Source organism: Lissotriton vulgaris, chromosome 9, assembly GCF_964263255.1.
Source record: "Lissotriton vulgaris chromosome 9, aLisVul1.2, whole genome shotgun sequence".
NCBI classification, from domain to species: domain Eukaryota; kingdom Metazoa; phylum Chordata; class Amphibia; order Caudata; family Salamandridae; genus Lissotriton; species Lissotriton vulgaris.
Genome location: NC_141697.1, coordinates 102,518,964 through 102,535,724, shown reverse-complemented (window position 1 = coordinate 102,535,724; position 16,761 = coordinate 102,518,964). Strand labels below are relative to the sequence as shown.

The 16,761-nt window shown below is 42.8% G+C and overlaps 1 protein-coding gene across 2 annotated transcripts in view; it reads right to left on the bottom strand.

Moving 5' to 3' along the window:
• Window positions 1-552: 552 nt before the first annotated feature.
• Window positions 553-16,761, bottom strand: part of LOC147689670 (serine/arginine-rich splicing factor 5-like) — a 35,365-nt gene continuing 19,156 nt past the window's right edge. For both annotated transcript variants that reach the window (XM_086937133.1, XM_086937134.1), the window contains 6 exons: window positions 16,438-16,508; window positions 15,288-15,449; window positions 13,240-13,309; window positions 9,766-9,839; window positions 6,186-6,296; window positions 553-1,903 (listed from right to left, as the gene is read on the bottom strand). In XM_086937133.1, coding sequence (XP_086793259.1) covers window positions 1,591-1,903; window positions 6,186-6,296; window positions 9,766-9,839; window positions 13,240-13,309; window positions 15,288-15,449; window positions 16,438-16,508 — 801 coding nt within the window. In that variant the 3' untranslated portion in view covers window positions 553-1,590. The remainder of the gene's footprint in view (window positions 1,904-6,185; window positions 6,297-9,765; window positions 9,840-13,239; window positions 13,310-15,287; window positions 15,450-16,437; window positions 16,509-16,761) is intronic.

The window sequence follows — 16,761 nt, the reverse complement described above, 5'->3', positions numbered from 1 at the left end:
CTTTCAAGGAGTATATCCCAATCTCCTTTTTGGAGTCTGGTGATTCTCAGACTTGAAACAGGGTGGGCCATTGCACAACAGCTTTTTAAGGGTACTTGCAACATATAGGCTCACATTTAACATCAGATGTGTGCTTAATACTGGACTGGTCACAAACGTAACATTCCACCACAAGCAGAATTCCAAAAAGAATATTCCCCAATACCAGACTGAATAAGCTTAAAACAAACCGTAAATTGTTCAATAAAAGATTAATTCAGATCGCTTGCTTTTAAAATGATACATATGTTTGGGAATAAGGTGGGTGGACAAATATAGGAGAAAATTGGGCCTTTGCAGACTTGTCCTCTGGCTCTGTCCAGTGGGACTTTTGAAATGGCACAGAACTCGAGTGAGCCAGACAAACAGAAAAACTTCCAGGATGCTCTTGGGCATTACCAAATTATGTCAGAGGCGCATCACTTACCTGTATGAGTGATACCCACATTTTCCAAATAATTACACTTCTTGATACACACAAATGCAGTGCAATAAATAAATGCAACACTGGAATAAAATAGGCCTAAGCAGGGGGATTTATTTATTTCACTAAGATTTCTACTTTTTTACATAAATAGGTCTCTGTTTTACAAACTACTTCAACAGCTTTCCACCCATCCCACCCACAAAATCAGAATAAAAAAAGGAAACATATTACCAATCACAATGAACTATGCTTGCAAAGACAGCAAATATTTGCAGTAGAAATACATAGTGAACAAATAATCGCACATTCAGCACGTTACAACAAAACTGCCTTACTAACCCTTAGACATTACCAAAATGTAGTCCGTGCATTTTAAAATCTGCACTACACCACTGTATCCATTGCCTTTTGAGAACAGTGTCCCAGTGTAGGTTTTACTTGTAACAGATCTGGTGGAGGCAAAGCCACAATGTTAATGTTTTACCCTCCTGGACTACAAGTGCTTTTACAGAATATAAAACAAAAAAGAAACAGAAAAAATATAAATATAATTTCTCCAATTTGCCAATTCAGGAATGTATCAGATGGTCATCATGGAACTAGGATGGGACATGCAACATGGTCTGCATAAAAAATGCACCTATCAACCACTGCCCTATGAACAGCCTGGGGCCCTTCTTTGGAATTGGATTTTTTTTGAGCCAATTCACCCCCAAAAAAAAAAAAACATTAAAAAAACAGGTTGTAGTTCTTTGCAAGAAAACTGCCCAACTGACAATGTTTCCAAAAATGTTGGTAGGAACAAATAGTCATGCAGGGATAGTGGCCTTTTTATGCAAGAAATGAACTAATGTTTTGGTGCTAAAATTCTGGGTCTATCTACTTGTAGACTAGGGCGATATGAAGAAAAGGTAGTAGGGCTCAACCACTGGACTCATGCGCCCTACCTTACTTTAATACTAAAGGAATACAGGCACTTTGGTAATGTGAAAAGGTTTGGATCATTCACTAATCAGTTCTTCTCAGTTGACCCCCTGCCCCCGATCAAAAGCCTCCCCAGCTTCTCAAAACTATCAAAAATGGGATTCAGAAATTAAAACGCTCATCCATTGCTACAAAAACATTTAATTACGGCTATCTGCTGAACTTGACCTGGAGCGAGATCGTCTTTTAGACGGACGCGGAGATGGGGAAGAAGCAGGGGGATCAGAGTGGCTATTTTTCTGCAATGATTTCTTTTCAGGTGTGCGACTGCGAGATCGAGAACGGCTGGGAGATCGTGCAGGTCGAGGAGATCGTGCAGGTCGAGGAGACCGAGAACGGGGAGAACGGGGAGATCGAGGAGAACGGGCAGATCTAGATCGGGAGCGTGAACGTGAGGAGTTTGCAGATTTTGACTTGCTGCGAGATCTTGAATAGCTTCTTGAACGTGACCTGCTGTTGGGGGAAAAACAAGTAAGATTAGTAATGCATGCAAAATGGTTCACAGTTTTCTATGAAGTGGTAGCTTTACAGCATGGCATGTGGCGACCTACCGACCAAACATAAAATTACAGCAACACACAATTCCAGTGCTTGGCTATTGTTCAAGGAAAGGAGAAAGCTACCCCACATGCGTAATCAAATGAACCATCAGGCATAACACCAAAAAACCATCAGGCATAACACCAAAAACCACCCAGAAGAACAAACTCAAAAAAGGTACCTCTGACTAGCAGAAGACGGGCAGTGCATGTAGTCCGTTTAGCCCAATGCCTCATACCCTGATATTTAGGTGTACTTCCCTTTAGTCTCAATGACTGAAACCTGCAATGGCAGCCTGCAGATTGTTGGCATATTATGTGCTGGATATGTAGTAATGGGATTTAGAATTCACAGAACCTCTATTTGGAGATTTTACTTAAAAAAGTGTTAACTTCTTCCTAAAGTTCTGCAGGAAGTCCAGTAGCAGAGCGGCAGGAGCTCGCCAGAATCTGGGAACAGCAAGTGAAACAGCCCCAAGGCCTTTGCTGTTGTGGTCAGTGTTAAACAGTTGTGTCCTTGCAGGATATCGAATGAATTTACTAAACAGGTTTCACTCAGTAGGGCATTGTTACTAACCTAGTAAGCATTATTTTGGCATATAGTGCTGTCGATTCACATGCCATCTAGTGTGGCAGTGTGAAGTGATGGTGACCAAAAAGGTTTCCTTTCAGGATAGAAACTGCAGGGGGCAGGAGCTCAAATGGAGGGCCCATTAATCTAGTTATTACTATACAAGATTCCATATAAGGACTGGTGAGACCAGAGACGGAATGACTTAAGATCTTCAATGAAGGATAGTGGCAGGAATTCAGAATAGGGATACGGGTTGCCTTTTCTAAAGCTAAGCGGCTACAGCTGCTAGGTGTCTTATGGTTCTGAAAGATAAACCAGAAGTTTGTATGTGAAAGCAGTAGCAAGAAGTCTTGTAGTTTGTCTGCCAAGGGAACAATAAATGTGGAATGACAATGAACAAATATCTTCCATTTAGCAAAGCAACAGGCATGCCTCGGAGTATGTTCATTTATTCTAGTGGGAGATTAAGCCATCTAAATTTTAGGACCTCATGAGAGATCACATAGTTGTGAGATCTGGGATCCAGGTGACTGATCTCATTGGCTCTGCGTGAGAAGGTCCTGTCTGTTGGCAAGTGTTTGAGGAGGGTGGTGAACCGTGGCTGTCATTCCCATGTGGGAGCCACCAGGATGAGTGATGTCAGTCGAAGTTTTTGAACCACAAACTAAAAAGGAGAGGAGAAAAAGCATAAACAAATATCCCTGACCAACTCATGAATAGTGAATTGCACTTGGACTGTGGGTGTGGAAACCTGGTGGCGAAGTTTGGGCATTCTGAAGCAGCAAAGAGGTTCATTTCTGGTAGTACCCAATGCCAATAGTTGTGGAGGACTTGTGTGTGGAGTTCCCACTTGTTGCTGCATCCTACTGAAGAGGTCAGCAACGTTGTTGTCCACTTCCAGAAAGTTTTCCCCAAGAGTTGGATCTTATGATAGGGCCCATTTACAAAAATGTTCTGGGCTAGGTGAGAGAATTAGGAGGGGGATCTGGTCTCACTTGTTTCTGAAGGTAACACCTGGCTGTCATGTTGCCAGTCTTGATCAGGACTACCTAGTCAATTAGGTGAGGAAGAAAAGCTTTCAACACAAGGTGAACAGCTATTAGTTCTATGTGAATTATGTGGAGAGGTCGTTGACTGCTTCCACGGACGCTGGACTGTCAAATTCTGTGAATGTGCTCCCCACGCCGTAAGGGAGGCATCCGATATTGCAGAACTGGGTCTAGGAATGGTTGGTCTTTTAACAAGTTGTTGGTGTTCCACCATAGAGTGGCATGTTAGAAGGCCGACCTACACTAGACCTCCCCTTGAGACTATTGGTGCGTTAAGCAGGACTGTAATGTGTGTGTGTGTAACCTGGCATGAAGTGCTATAGAAATGCACAAGGCCATTATGCCTAGGAAGCATATAACTGTTCCGGCAGTCTTATGGCCTAAACATTTCATTTATATAAATTGGACTTCTGGTATCTACAAGAGTCAGTAGATGTGCAGTCCTTAAATTTATTTGCTGTGCATTTGGTATTAAGAAAATATAGTCTTAAATAGACTTTCATAAGTACACAAATATCTGTCTCATTTCAATGAACAGCTTTAGTGGTATTTTAAATATGTAGTTTATCTGTACTGTCTTTATGTGCCTTTAAAATGTGTTGAAATGTGTTACTAAGTTGTGTATACAGATATATTTTTCTATCAATGTACTTTTATGGCGTTTTACGGAATACCATTTTGACTAACTTGATGATTTGGTTGAATTAGAGGAAGGAGTGCCTGAAAGGATTGTATTGTGGCAGCACTTGGTTAGGTTAGCCTAGGCCCATCTCCGAATTGGTATTTGACCGTAGTTTGAAGAGGCTGGAGATAGGAGTGACCATGTGAAAGTGCTCTGAGAGAATGCATTCCTTTAGTGGCTTGAGATCTAAAATTGGTCTGAGGGACCCTTCCCTTTTGTGGATAAGGAAGTATAGAGAGTAAACTCCTGCACTCTGTTGATGGTGAGGCACGGTTCTATGGCTCCTTTCTGAAGGAGTGCTTGGACATCTTCCCAGAGTAACCTCTGTTGTGGGGAATGTTTGGGTTTGAGAGTTGGAATGTCGAAAGGTGTGGATGTGAGCTCCAGACAATAACCAGGTTGGATAATATCCAAAATACACTGGTCAGAGGTGACTTTCCACGAAGCGAGAAAACCCTTGAGATGAAACACGACTGGTATTATGTGATCAGGTGAATGAGAGGCAAGTCAGGGCTCATTGGTGGTGGCAGAACCTTTGGGGGGAACCCAACTTTACATCTGCCTTTTGAATTTTTGGGGTCAGGGCAGTGGTCTTATGGGGTTTGTATGGACCCATTGTTTTCACCGTTTCATGGTCCTGTTTTAAGTATCTACCCAGGGCCCCAAAAAGTTTTCTGAAAGTACATTTAAGAAAGTAACCAAATGGAACTGGCAATCTGGCAATAAATGGCAGATTGCAAGGTTACTCTTGTGCCTGTAGCATCTATTCGCTTATGCTTTATCTGGTGGAGGTGCATCACCAGTGATTTGAGTTGGCCCTTTTTCATGCAGCAGCTACCAGTAAAAAGTCAGGTGAGAGCTGACCCTGGATGTAGACTCTGGGTCAGTTTGGGGAGGGGGTATTGGCCTTATTGGCAGGTGGTAGAGTCTTCGAGTGGCAGGAGTATTATACTTAAGGGTATTTGCGCGCTCTATAAATTGCATAAATAAGAAAAACGTTTAGGCATGGCATGATAAATGTATCTGTTCTCTGCAGCCAAAGCACACAACGTGTCCTCATGTTACTGTTTCAGTTGCTAGTTACAAACCAGGGGTACACTGATCGTCCCCCGTGGGCCTATCTAATGCCACCCACTGACAGAAGACTACTAACTGGATAACGCTGCGCCTCGAGGGCTGTCACGCTGTTTAAATTCAGGCTCTGAAGCACAGTGGTTCAATAGAGGGACTTATACTCCTGCCACTCTAAGACTCTACCCCCCCCCCCCATACTCTCCCCCCCCTCCCCCCCACGGGACTGTGGGACAACCCAGTGACAGATCAATATGGGCCTCTACGGACGGCCCGTGGAAATGTATTGTGTGGGTGCATTTGTATAGCGCGTCCTACTGGAGGGATAAGAGTGGCCAATTAGAAGACTCCCGTACCTTGAAGTATGACTATAGGTTGGGGTTCCCACTCTGTCCCAAAGTTAGGATCATGTCATTCTAAGATTTTTCTTTATATTCTTTGTTTCTCAGCTCTCAGGACGTTGGTCTGCACCAGGGAGTCGCAGCGGCCCTATGATGAAGTATGCCACGCTGAATGTGTGAGGGAAGTATTTACACCCCTTTGGGATTCCCAAATTGGGTCATGATTTTTCACTTTTCCTTTTTCACAAGTCTAGGGGAATTTGGCTTTTCTTTAAATCTTAAGGCAAAGAATTTCTTTTTTAAACTAGGATTAACTGGCTGGCCCACCCCCTACGGAGTAATACATATAAATAAACATTTGTGTTATTATCCCCATCTACACGTCCTTCTCATGGAGTGAATGGCATAGTTGGTGGGAGAATGACGGAAGGCTCAATCTCTTCCCTTCATTTTTGTGGATCTATTATGTTTTTACATACCTGTGCTTCTTACGATCTTCCACCAATTTAATTTTGCGCCCATTCAGATCGGTCCCATCCAGCTTGTCAATTGCAGACTTCATATCAGTATAGGAAGCAAATTCGACAACTCTGTAAAAGGTAACAGAACCGAAGCTTTAGAAAAGGACAGTTCAGCGAAAGAAAAGCCATTATGTTCCTAGTCAAAGAAATAATGAGCCAGGCTTTATCCCCCACAATTCAACACCCAGTAATCGATTTGGATCCAGATTAGAAACATCAAGTTTATTCATGTTGCACAAGTGCTATGTTGATATGCGTGCATAAACGTGAAAGTCATATGCAGTTAAATTTGGTCACCATCTGTATGCAAAAAACTTCCATATGGATATTTTTTTTTTAATGCAGGCTAAGATTGTCATTGATCTACGAAACAAGTTCAGAAAAGTAAGACGGATTAGTTTTAAATGACTACTCAATTAGAATGGTTTCTGCAAACATAGCTTTAGCTCTTATTACTAGTGGTCAGTTATCACTACTTAAAAACAACCAAAGGCTAATTAAGGCTTGCCTCTGAGGGGTGTTAACCATCCTCTAGGCTTAGCAAGTGCTAGTTATGGATGGTTTTCTGCATTCAAACAAAATGACCCATCAGCAAAAACTGGGAAAGCCAAGAAGTCTTTTGCACGTAATAAGTTCATAATGTGGCATTATTTAAAAAGCTGAGTTTAAGCCACTGAGACTGGACGGATTTATGGCGGAGATGCTGGATTGTAAGGAGAAGAGGATTAAATGGCATGGAAGGATAAGAGGGGTACATTTTATGAGGTGTGGTGGAGCCTCATCCTTTGCAAAGCCATTTGGTTGAGATTTGCCTTCTGAAATATGTGGTGGAGCCTCATCCTTTGCAAAGCCATTTGGTTGAGATTTGCCTTCTGAAATATGTGGAAAGGATTTTATTAAAATGTTACATACTTGTCACTCCAGTTCTACAGCATTGGTATAATTCTATAGCCACATGCTTAAATCTGTATAGCAATCGGCACATAAAAATAAAGCCGGATAGTGGCTCACCTTCATTGAAACACCGCTAAGTTTACAACCAAGCAGTAGTGGCTTGTGAACATGTGCCTGCTTTTCCATGTACCTGCATTGCAGAGGTCACTTAACCCCTTTGCTGCTCATGACTAGCTCAGCTCGTCATGCAGTACACTGGTTGTGTGCTTATGACGAGCTGAGCTCGTCATGAACAATGGTATTCAAATGATGTCAGCCCCCAGCGGGAATTGCCTTAGCAGTCAAGGTGTTAATGGCATAGTAGTGTATAACGCAGCAGCATTCGCCATGCTTCTGTTGGAATGTACCCTCACTTTCCCTTGGTGCAGATGCTTTACTGTGGCAGAAGATGGAAGCAGATTGATTGCATACATGCTATCCTTCGATGTTGGTCCCTTTCTGGCTGGCCGGAAAAAATGGTTGGTCTGGTGCATGAGTACTCAAACATTTTCCATGGAGTCACAAAATATGGTCTGTGGTGTGTCAGAGGGCCACATTTATGCCAGCAGAGCAGGAGTGGGGCTTTGCTGGCCCGTGTATTTGCTATTCTGGAATTTAGTGCACTCTTAAGTACAGAGGCCCAGTGCCGTCGTTCAGCTGGGGGCCTCATGTAAAGCCAGCGGGCCATACTTGGGAGCATCACTGGCCTGGTGAATGCACAGTCTGTCTTGTACATATAAAACAGAATGTACTTGCATGCATCTTTCTCCTGTTGTCGAAATATGGATGAATGAGAGTAACAGGACTAGTTAATTCAGATGGAAATTAGTAGTAACTTCAGGCATGAATTTAGCGTTGGGCGGTAAGAGGATAGTCTATGGTAAAGTGAAGAAAGGGGTCTTTCACATTAAATGGTTGAATCTCTCCAACTCTCCTTGCCGCTCTAAGTGAAGGCTCTGATGGTGATCTGCCCTGACCATAGAAATCAGTCCACAAATAGGGAGGATGGGTGGTTCAGTAAGGAGTCTGCTTCTTTGCCAATGCGGAACAAAAGGGAATAATGGACGAAACGTTTGAGCAAATCAAACACTCACCCCAGTCAGCTGATCTGGGTTTAATCCATCACCATTCTTTAGCTCACTCAGCCACCCCAGTGGAGGGTTCAGGGCCAAGCTTGAAGCTAAGGAGCAGGGTAATAGTGTGGCAAGTGGGACCTGCTAGTGAGCCCCCAGCCTTTGGGCTCACGTAGGGATGCAGTGGAAGATGACCTCTTGGGAGTCAGTGGTTCTAACAGAACGATCGTAACCGAACCTGACTGTTCCCCCCGAGGAGTTGCATAACTGCTCCGACTACGCCTCATTGCCGCCTCCCTCTTTACCTCACCTCTGTGTTACACAGCAGTGGCGGGTATCTGGGAGCATATGTTCGGGTAAAGTTGCCTAGGGTCTCCCCGGATGTACTCTTCGATTGGTCGCTCAGCCCAATTCACAATAAGAGCTTCCCCACAGTCTCACCGCCTCTGCACAGCCCCAAGCCTCTGCTGATTCATCGCTGTCACAGCCAACTCATATGGGGGCCTCCGACAGGAGCAACGAGGCCGTACTACGGGCCGTTAACTTCACCCGGCCGCTTGCTATTGGGACAGCACTCCTCTCTGCGCTGTCCTTCTCCAGAGCGGCACTCAGTTGGGTCACACGTCGTGAGTGTGCACAGAGTCGGCGCGCGCCTTGGGATTGGGCCGCGCGACGTGAGCAGTCAACGGTAGAAGCTCACGAGCGCGACACAAGGCGCGCGTCGCAATCTGCCGCGCGCCCCTCTGCAGACTCCCCCTGCATTCCACGAGGCGAGTGTCGCGATCCGGCTTCGTCTGCCATGCAAAAGCGCACGACGTTATCCTATGGGACAACGCTGCGCGCGTGGCCAGGTCTTGTATCCACATTCCAACTCGTTGTCGGCTGAGCCGACAGCTATAGTTCTCTCTGCGAGAGCGCGCTTTCCGCAGCAAGCCCTAAAAAGGGATATGGTCGCTGAGAGGTAAAGCAGGGCACTTCTTGGGACTCAATGTGCGGTACAAATCTGAACAATGGTGGCTTCTAAAGGAAGTTAGGGAGCTTAGCTCTTCCAGCTCAGTTCACATTGTTTCAAAAGAGGTGGATGTGCTACTAAACAAACCGGGAAGGATTTAAGCATGGAATTATCCCATGCTGGAGAGCAAGTACTTGCGCTTTGTGGAGATTTGAGTGATACTGCGCAAGAAATTAAGTTTCACACGAGGGTCTTTTACAATTTAGGTTTGCTTTATCACTATTGTTAGTAGAAAAGGTTAACGTCATTAAGTGAGTACTTGTTCTCCTGGGGTGTTGAAAAGGAAATGTTTTGCTTACAGAGACAATAAAACGCAATTGAACTTTTGTTTGCCTGCAGAACAGCAGGAGTGCTACCCAAGTCTTTCCTTTTTTCAAATGAGCCAAGAAGGTTAAATCATGATAGATTTTAGATTCACCACTATATCAACAGTTAAGTCTACATGGGATGCATTTATATACATTTGATCTAAAGTACATCAACAGTTTAGAGCAGTGGGGGAAATAAAACTGAAACAAACCCTTCATTGCGGTTATTCCTGTGCGCATCCACGTAAGTCACTTCTCCTGCTTTTCTCATGAAATCCTTCAAGTCCTGCATTAAAATGAAAAGAGTTAGATAAAACGGTAAAAAACAAAAGCACATCATCCTAATTATAAATAAAAAATTGTAAACTAAACTGAGGTTTACTTTTAAAAGCTCAACCTCTCATAATAAACTACAACTGACAGACAGTGGGCTCGTGTAGCTAAGCTGAAACCGGAAGTTTTATTTATGGATACGTTTCCATAGTGAATGCCCAACTGATTAAAACCCATGAGCAGTTCATTAACTGAAAGGTGTAGCGTGAGCAAATGTTTAAGTGACAGCAGGAGAACAGAAGACCATGCTGTTCCAAACAACCCACTGATGTTTGACTGACAATATTCTAGAAAAAAGTAAGAATGCACACCAGTAACATGCCCCAACGTTAAATATGCAAATAGAATTTCATTACGGACTGATAAATGCTGAAAAAAACATTAGCTGTCAATTTTAGTTTAGAATATACATTTTTTAAATGTACCATATTTGTAGCAGTTACGAGCCCCAAGCTATTTACAGCAAGATACCGTCATGATCAGATGGTTTAAGGTACCTTGCGCAAAGAGCCGCCTGTCCAAATACTAGCTGGTCAAATAGCACTTCCTTTACAGAAATTCCCACTTACATGAGAACAGTAGAAGAATGAATCATACCAACATGCTGCAGGGGGGATGTGCCAGATCCCCAGTATAAGCCTGAGGGGAACCCTGAAACCACGTGATTCAAGCTCCGGAAGTGGCTACAGAACCTGAGGATGACCTGTGCTAGCCAATCTTGCTCACACCTGGGCCAACCAAGATACAGAACGCCAAAACGGGAGGATCATAGGAACCAAAAGGAAACTTCAGAACAGGCCCAGCCCTAGAATTGCAGCCAATAGGAAACCCAATACTCTTGGCGCTCCTCCACACAAGAGAAATGAGGGTTAACCCAAAGAAAGGCTGTTAAAAGAGGTTCAAAATGCACTTGGTTAGATATATGGTTGAGGGAAAAAAATACAAACAAAATAAATTTTCTAGGCATTTACTACAAAGGATGGCTCAAGTTCACTAATGTCTAAATTCACTGCATTCAAGCACTATCAACATCTTAAAATGTACAACGTTTTGAAACCGGGTTTACAAATGTACATAGAAATACATTCGACAACTTTTCAGCAAGATTAACTTCAAATTCTAATTAACAGCTTCGATAATCTGGTTTAATTACATTTTTGGTGCAATGTTGTAAGAATTGCAGTCTGTTATGTTAAGTTTCAAATGCTCGAATGTGATAAGCGGTATTTAAAGAAAAGTAATTTGATAGGAAATTAAGAAAACCACAGATAATTACTTTTGAAATCGGAAACAAAATATTTGGGAGCAAAAGTTTGACCCAGAGCAGGCAAACTCCGGAAAGGATTTTTTTTATTACTACATTAAAGCCCAACTGGAGTTTGTTTTCTGTGGACCAGACCAGTACCAAGACTAATTAACTGAGCCATCCTTAACAATATCAATATGCCGAGGATCACCAGGATGAAAATGCATAAATGTACAAGAGTATTCGCATTATATATAATGTTTTAAAATCACATTGAATTTGGTTAGCACTATTTGAATGGCATTTTTTTTATTCTTGGAGATTCCATCATTAATCAAAACAGGTGTGATCCTCCGCAATTGTGCAAAATATCATGACAATACCGTAAATATTTTAAAAACAAATTAAAACATACACAAAAGGTTTACCTAATGCATGTCTTAACCAATCACTGACCCCATCATATAGAGTTCTAGATGGGCCCTTTGAAGTGGTACATACGAGTATGCGAATGCTACGGTGACCCACAAACTCTGGAAAGGCGGTGGTAAACTTCTCTACATAGCTTCACTGACAACTCGACAGTCGATAAGATTTTCCAATCTTATGGAGAGACTTTAGCTTCAAATTGAATCACAAAAGTTGTAATCAAAGAGCTAGCTATGCTGTTCTGGAAAGGGCATGCAACAAATCGGTTAACCGGTTGACACCTGCTGAGCAGATCACAAAAACTGCAGAAAATGAGCAAATTGATACCCCAGGTAGTATTGAAACTGAAAGGTGAGGGAGCGAGGCAGCAGAAGCTTCTGCAACCAGAGTTCTAAGCCACCAGACTACAGCCTCACACCCGCTATTTTACAGTTCAAAACTCCAAGACCTAGTCAAGTTCTTTTGAGTTTCTCGGTCATTTTGCATGAACGAAGTCATTTCAGATAGTGTACATTCAAACATTTGACACAATATCGAACAACTTTCACCTATTCACACTTCAATTCATTAAAGTTAATATTTATATTTTTAAAAGTGGATGAGCGAGAGAGAACATACCAGAATCGATCTAGGTGAAACAAAAAGCCAAAAAAAAAACATTTATGTACCACAGCAGTGGTCAAAAGTAGCATAGTACCGATTAGGATGACCAAATTAATCTATGGACAAACTCCAGAGCCAGTTAACGCTCAACTGCCTAGAACTAAACTAAAATGGGAAGTGTTCAACTGCAAGAGGGCCTTCCCATTTCTCCCCTAGCCACAAGCTCTAGGCCAGTATGTTTGAGGTTGGTGGTTGAGGGCGTCATGAAAACGGTACTGCTGGAAACAGTCACGTCAGCGCAAACTGGAAAGCAAAACGTGTCAGAAAGTAGTAAGTTATGGAATACCACAATGCCACCGCATTGAAAGTAAAAAAATAAATAAAACAAATGGAACATACCACTGCTCAAGGACATTACCTGCATTTCCTTTTTGTTTCACTAAAAGCAATGCACGCAAAGACTGCGATAAAACACTAATTTCAAAAGCTGCAAATTTAAATTGTGCAAATTAGGTCAATCAAAAGACTGCTACATGAAACTGGGCAGTACAATTTAAATATTAAGAAAGGCAGGATAAAACCTAATGTGTGCTTCAAAGAATCGAGCAGCAAGTAGTACAAATCGGGCAGTCTGATGTCACGCATACTTCATATAAACCGACTAATAAGAGATTTTACATCTCAAGGGGCCACAAGGTAAAATCGGTAGTAATGTGCATCAGCGAATTCCCCAATAATTTTCTGCCTCTAAACTCCTACTTGAAGATAAGCATAGAAATACTGAAAAACCAACGTATATAGTGTAGTGTATGGGTCACTGCTCAAGGAAGCACGCCAGATGTCCAGGGTAATACATTTATATGCCATCTCCAGGGCGACATTTGTACTCAAAATTCCAGTTATTGTATTTCCCATAAAGCAGTGTCTCTCGCCATGATCTTCCTTCGGGAAAGGGAACATTATAAAAACCACACACATTTAGTCAAAGCATTATACATAGTGGTGCAATTTATACAAATGTATATGAACCTGTAGCAAATACGGTCATACAAGAGGACTGCGATTAAACGCTCACCTGCCAACTAACACGAGAAGAAAGGTTTTCCACAATAATCCTGTGTTCTGTACGAACTGGAGGTCCATATCTGAGAGAAAACGTAAAAATAAATGTAACAAATGTGCCACACAAGTGAACAATTGTGTGGAAGGTTGTAATCTGCTGTGAGTTTCCCTCAAATTAGCTCCCACCCCTGTTGCTACCTGGTTTCTAAGCTAGCATACCAACAACCAAGACATCCCGAGGAGTCCAGTCTCGATATTTGCAAGGAACAGATTGGATATTTTAGTGGTTGGCTGTAGTAACACGATCAGATCGTTCAATTCATAAAAAGAAATGTTGAAGTTCATAAGAGAGAACAATTTTGGAGTATGTACCGTGAGCAGTTCTTGACATTTCACAAGCTGGCACAATTAGTTTGTGACTGAATCTGTACAAGCCGACAGCGTCTGAGGTGGGCGAGTGTCATGTTCCAACTTTGAGGTGGTAGCAGATGACCAAACTAACTCTGCCTACACCTCGCAGGTGTCTCAGGTCTCACCCTGCTGCTGAATTCACTGGCTAGGTGGGCAATACTAAAGTGAGCAAAGGAATATTGGGAAAAACAGTGGAGAAAAAAAATAAATAGGAAAAGAAAGATCGTGGCAAAGGGGTGGACAGAAAAAAATTGTGCGTGCAAGGAAGCAGTGTGTTCAAACCTTTGAGCGGAGGAAAGGAAAAAAAGAAGACAAATATAGAACTGCTGAAGTGAACGTTTCCTCAGCAATGCCAACCACAGGAACGGAAATGGCGGCTCCCTTGGGACTCAATCCATAGTGCTGCACAGCCAACAAGCTCCCGTGGTCACCTGCAAGTGCTGTGCAGTGGCAACGCTCTGCCACCCTGAAAGGAACCGTAGAAGCGAGGCAAAGCAACTCATGGGGCGCAGTCTCACAAGAGTTTCAGAGATACTGGAACGTTGCTCAAGCTGCTTTAACAGTGATCAGAGTACGGTAAAGTAAGGAAGGCATGTAGAGCACGGGTGATGAAGCAAGAGGCAATGGAAGAACAAGCTGACAGAGTGGAGCGGCTAAGACCAAAGAGGAGTGCAGGGTAATGAATAAGTGTGATTTGAAAAAGGTGGGGGGATGACTCAGTACAGAGTCTGGGAGCATAAATGGAGGGGGCTTGCTTCAGCTGAGATGTTTCTCAACTCGGAGCAGGACTAACAAATCACGGATCTCCTTACCACAATGCTTTGCCGATCATGCAGTAAGATTTAAAAGTTAGGCAGATTTGAAGAAAGACGGACATCTGTGGGCTATAGAAGAACTAGTTTGCAAAGTCTGCAGAGGAAAGCAAAATGGCCATTGGAATCCAAGCCAGGCGATGGGTTTGGTCGAGTGCACTGGTCATGGGTGAGGAGTCCAATGAGTTGTCTTCTGGGTTTGATTGACTGATGTAAGAAGGGGTGGGGAGATCTCATGACTGCCTATCCAACTTGGAGGTGATTGAAAGGAGCACTGGAATAAGGCTAAATCCATAAAGTGGTGGGTGAGATTTAGTGGTGCATACCATGCCCAAGTTAGGAGTCTTGATAGTAGACTCGGATTAAAGCTGCTAAAGGAGAACTGTGGCAATGGTGCAAATGACAGCAACCAGACTTACTTGCGAAATTGTGCAACTGGGGCAAGCAGAATGACTGGATTGAGCACTGATCCGCAAGTTTTGGTGGGCCCAAGTTTAAAATAAGGAGGGTGGGTTGATTGACGATGGGCTATTTGTGGGCGGGAGGTGATACTGTGGCGTGCTGATGTTCACGTGAATGTTTCCAGACTTGGAGACCGTAGCTGACTTAAGGTATAAAGCAACAGTGCTCTATTTATAGTCACCAAAATAGGAGACCACTCTAGGAGCACTGCAAGCACTAATAGGGCCATTCAGACTAAATGGAGCAGACAAGATCCTTTTAACTGTACAAATTTACGTAACATTTAATTGTACCGGGTCTACTGAAGTTTAAACTAAAATTGAAGCTTAGAGTGTGCCTGCACCATATTTAGATTGAAAAGGAAAACCAAGATTACCTGGGAGCATTACTGCGGGACTGACGATAGCCGAATCTTGATGGGAACCTGCCACCCATTCCTCCACCACCACCTCCGCCACCGCCACCGCCGCCGCCACCACCACCTCCACCGCCGAAGCCACCTCTCCCTCTACGATTCCTGGCATGCTCAATCGTTACCCTAACAAAAAATACAAAAAGTTATCATCCATAAAATGTGCTAAATATAAACAGCGACATGAGTAAAACATACAGGCAGCAGAAACGTTTGCTAGAGGAACCAAGGCACTGCCCAGTTTTAACAGACCAGAGGCAAAGTCTTTCCATGAGTCAACATGGATATCACCTTCATGAAAAAAGGACATTTTCCTTATTGTTTGCTCTGCACTCATATGCGGACATTTCGTCCATATTTCCTTGCACACCAAAGCCCACCCACCATTTCAATATTGGATGAATTCTTATGCAGCTGATCTTCTAAAAACAAATCTAATCTCAATCATCACCGAAACCTCAAATCAGTATTTAGTCCCCCCTAAGCAGTTTCCTAGTGCAATAGTAAGGATATTTCAAATTCAAAGTATTAGCAAACAACTGTTTTCTTAAGCGCTTCTATCAGTACTTTACATGCGTCCCACAGCGAAGAGTATTTCTATTTTTGAAATTCGCTTAAGTCCCTTCAGAGGTAACTTGAATTGCCGTGCCCCCACCCCCCTTTCCCCCAGCGCCCCATCTCCTATCCACTGCCCTTCATCTGTATGTAATTCACATCCATCCAGATGCTTCAATGTCACCCACCCAGGATTTCAATCTCCGAGTTTGGAGATAACCCGACGCTGAAATTTTAATTAAACAAAACATTCACTTAAGCGGTGGTCAAATATGCACTGCAGTACAGACTTATTTTTCAACGATCGGCCATACACATGGCAATACAGGTTAGAGGATACTTAAAGGATAAAAATTCCATGAGCCCTGATCAAGAAGAAAAAAAAATGTAAGCTTCATCTTACGAGATCAAACTTAAGGTGACACGTCAGCCAAAACTGCAGTAAAAATATATTTTTACTTCCACACAACCATGGTTTGACAGTAAGGAAAGGAACTCTTAGGAACAAAACAGATGGTGGCAAACATGGAAACCAGTGTGGTACAAGTGAACAATTTACCTTTCGCTGCATAGCTCTTTACCATTAAGTTCGTAGACTGCATCTTCTGCATCTCTGTGATCTTCAAATTCCTAAAAGACAACAGGAAAAACGAAGCAGAAATTAAAACTACAAAGCACAATTAGCTGCCTCCTACAAAAGTGTGCTGATACACATGGTCCACTGATACATTTCCATGCATCTGCGCCCAGAAAGTTAATGTACTGAAGCAAGAACATTTTTGTAGTAGGTTAGATGAATCTATTACATTACAAATTTCAGTAATGACGACTAGAGAGATTGTCTGCAATTTCGAGTACTTTTATAGATAAGTGGAAATGCAGC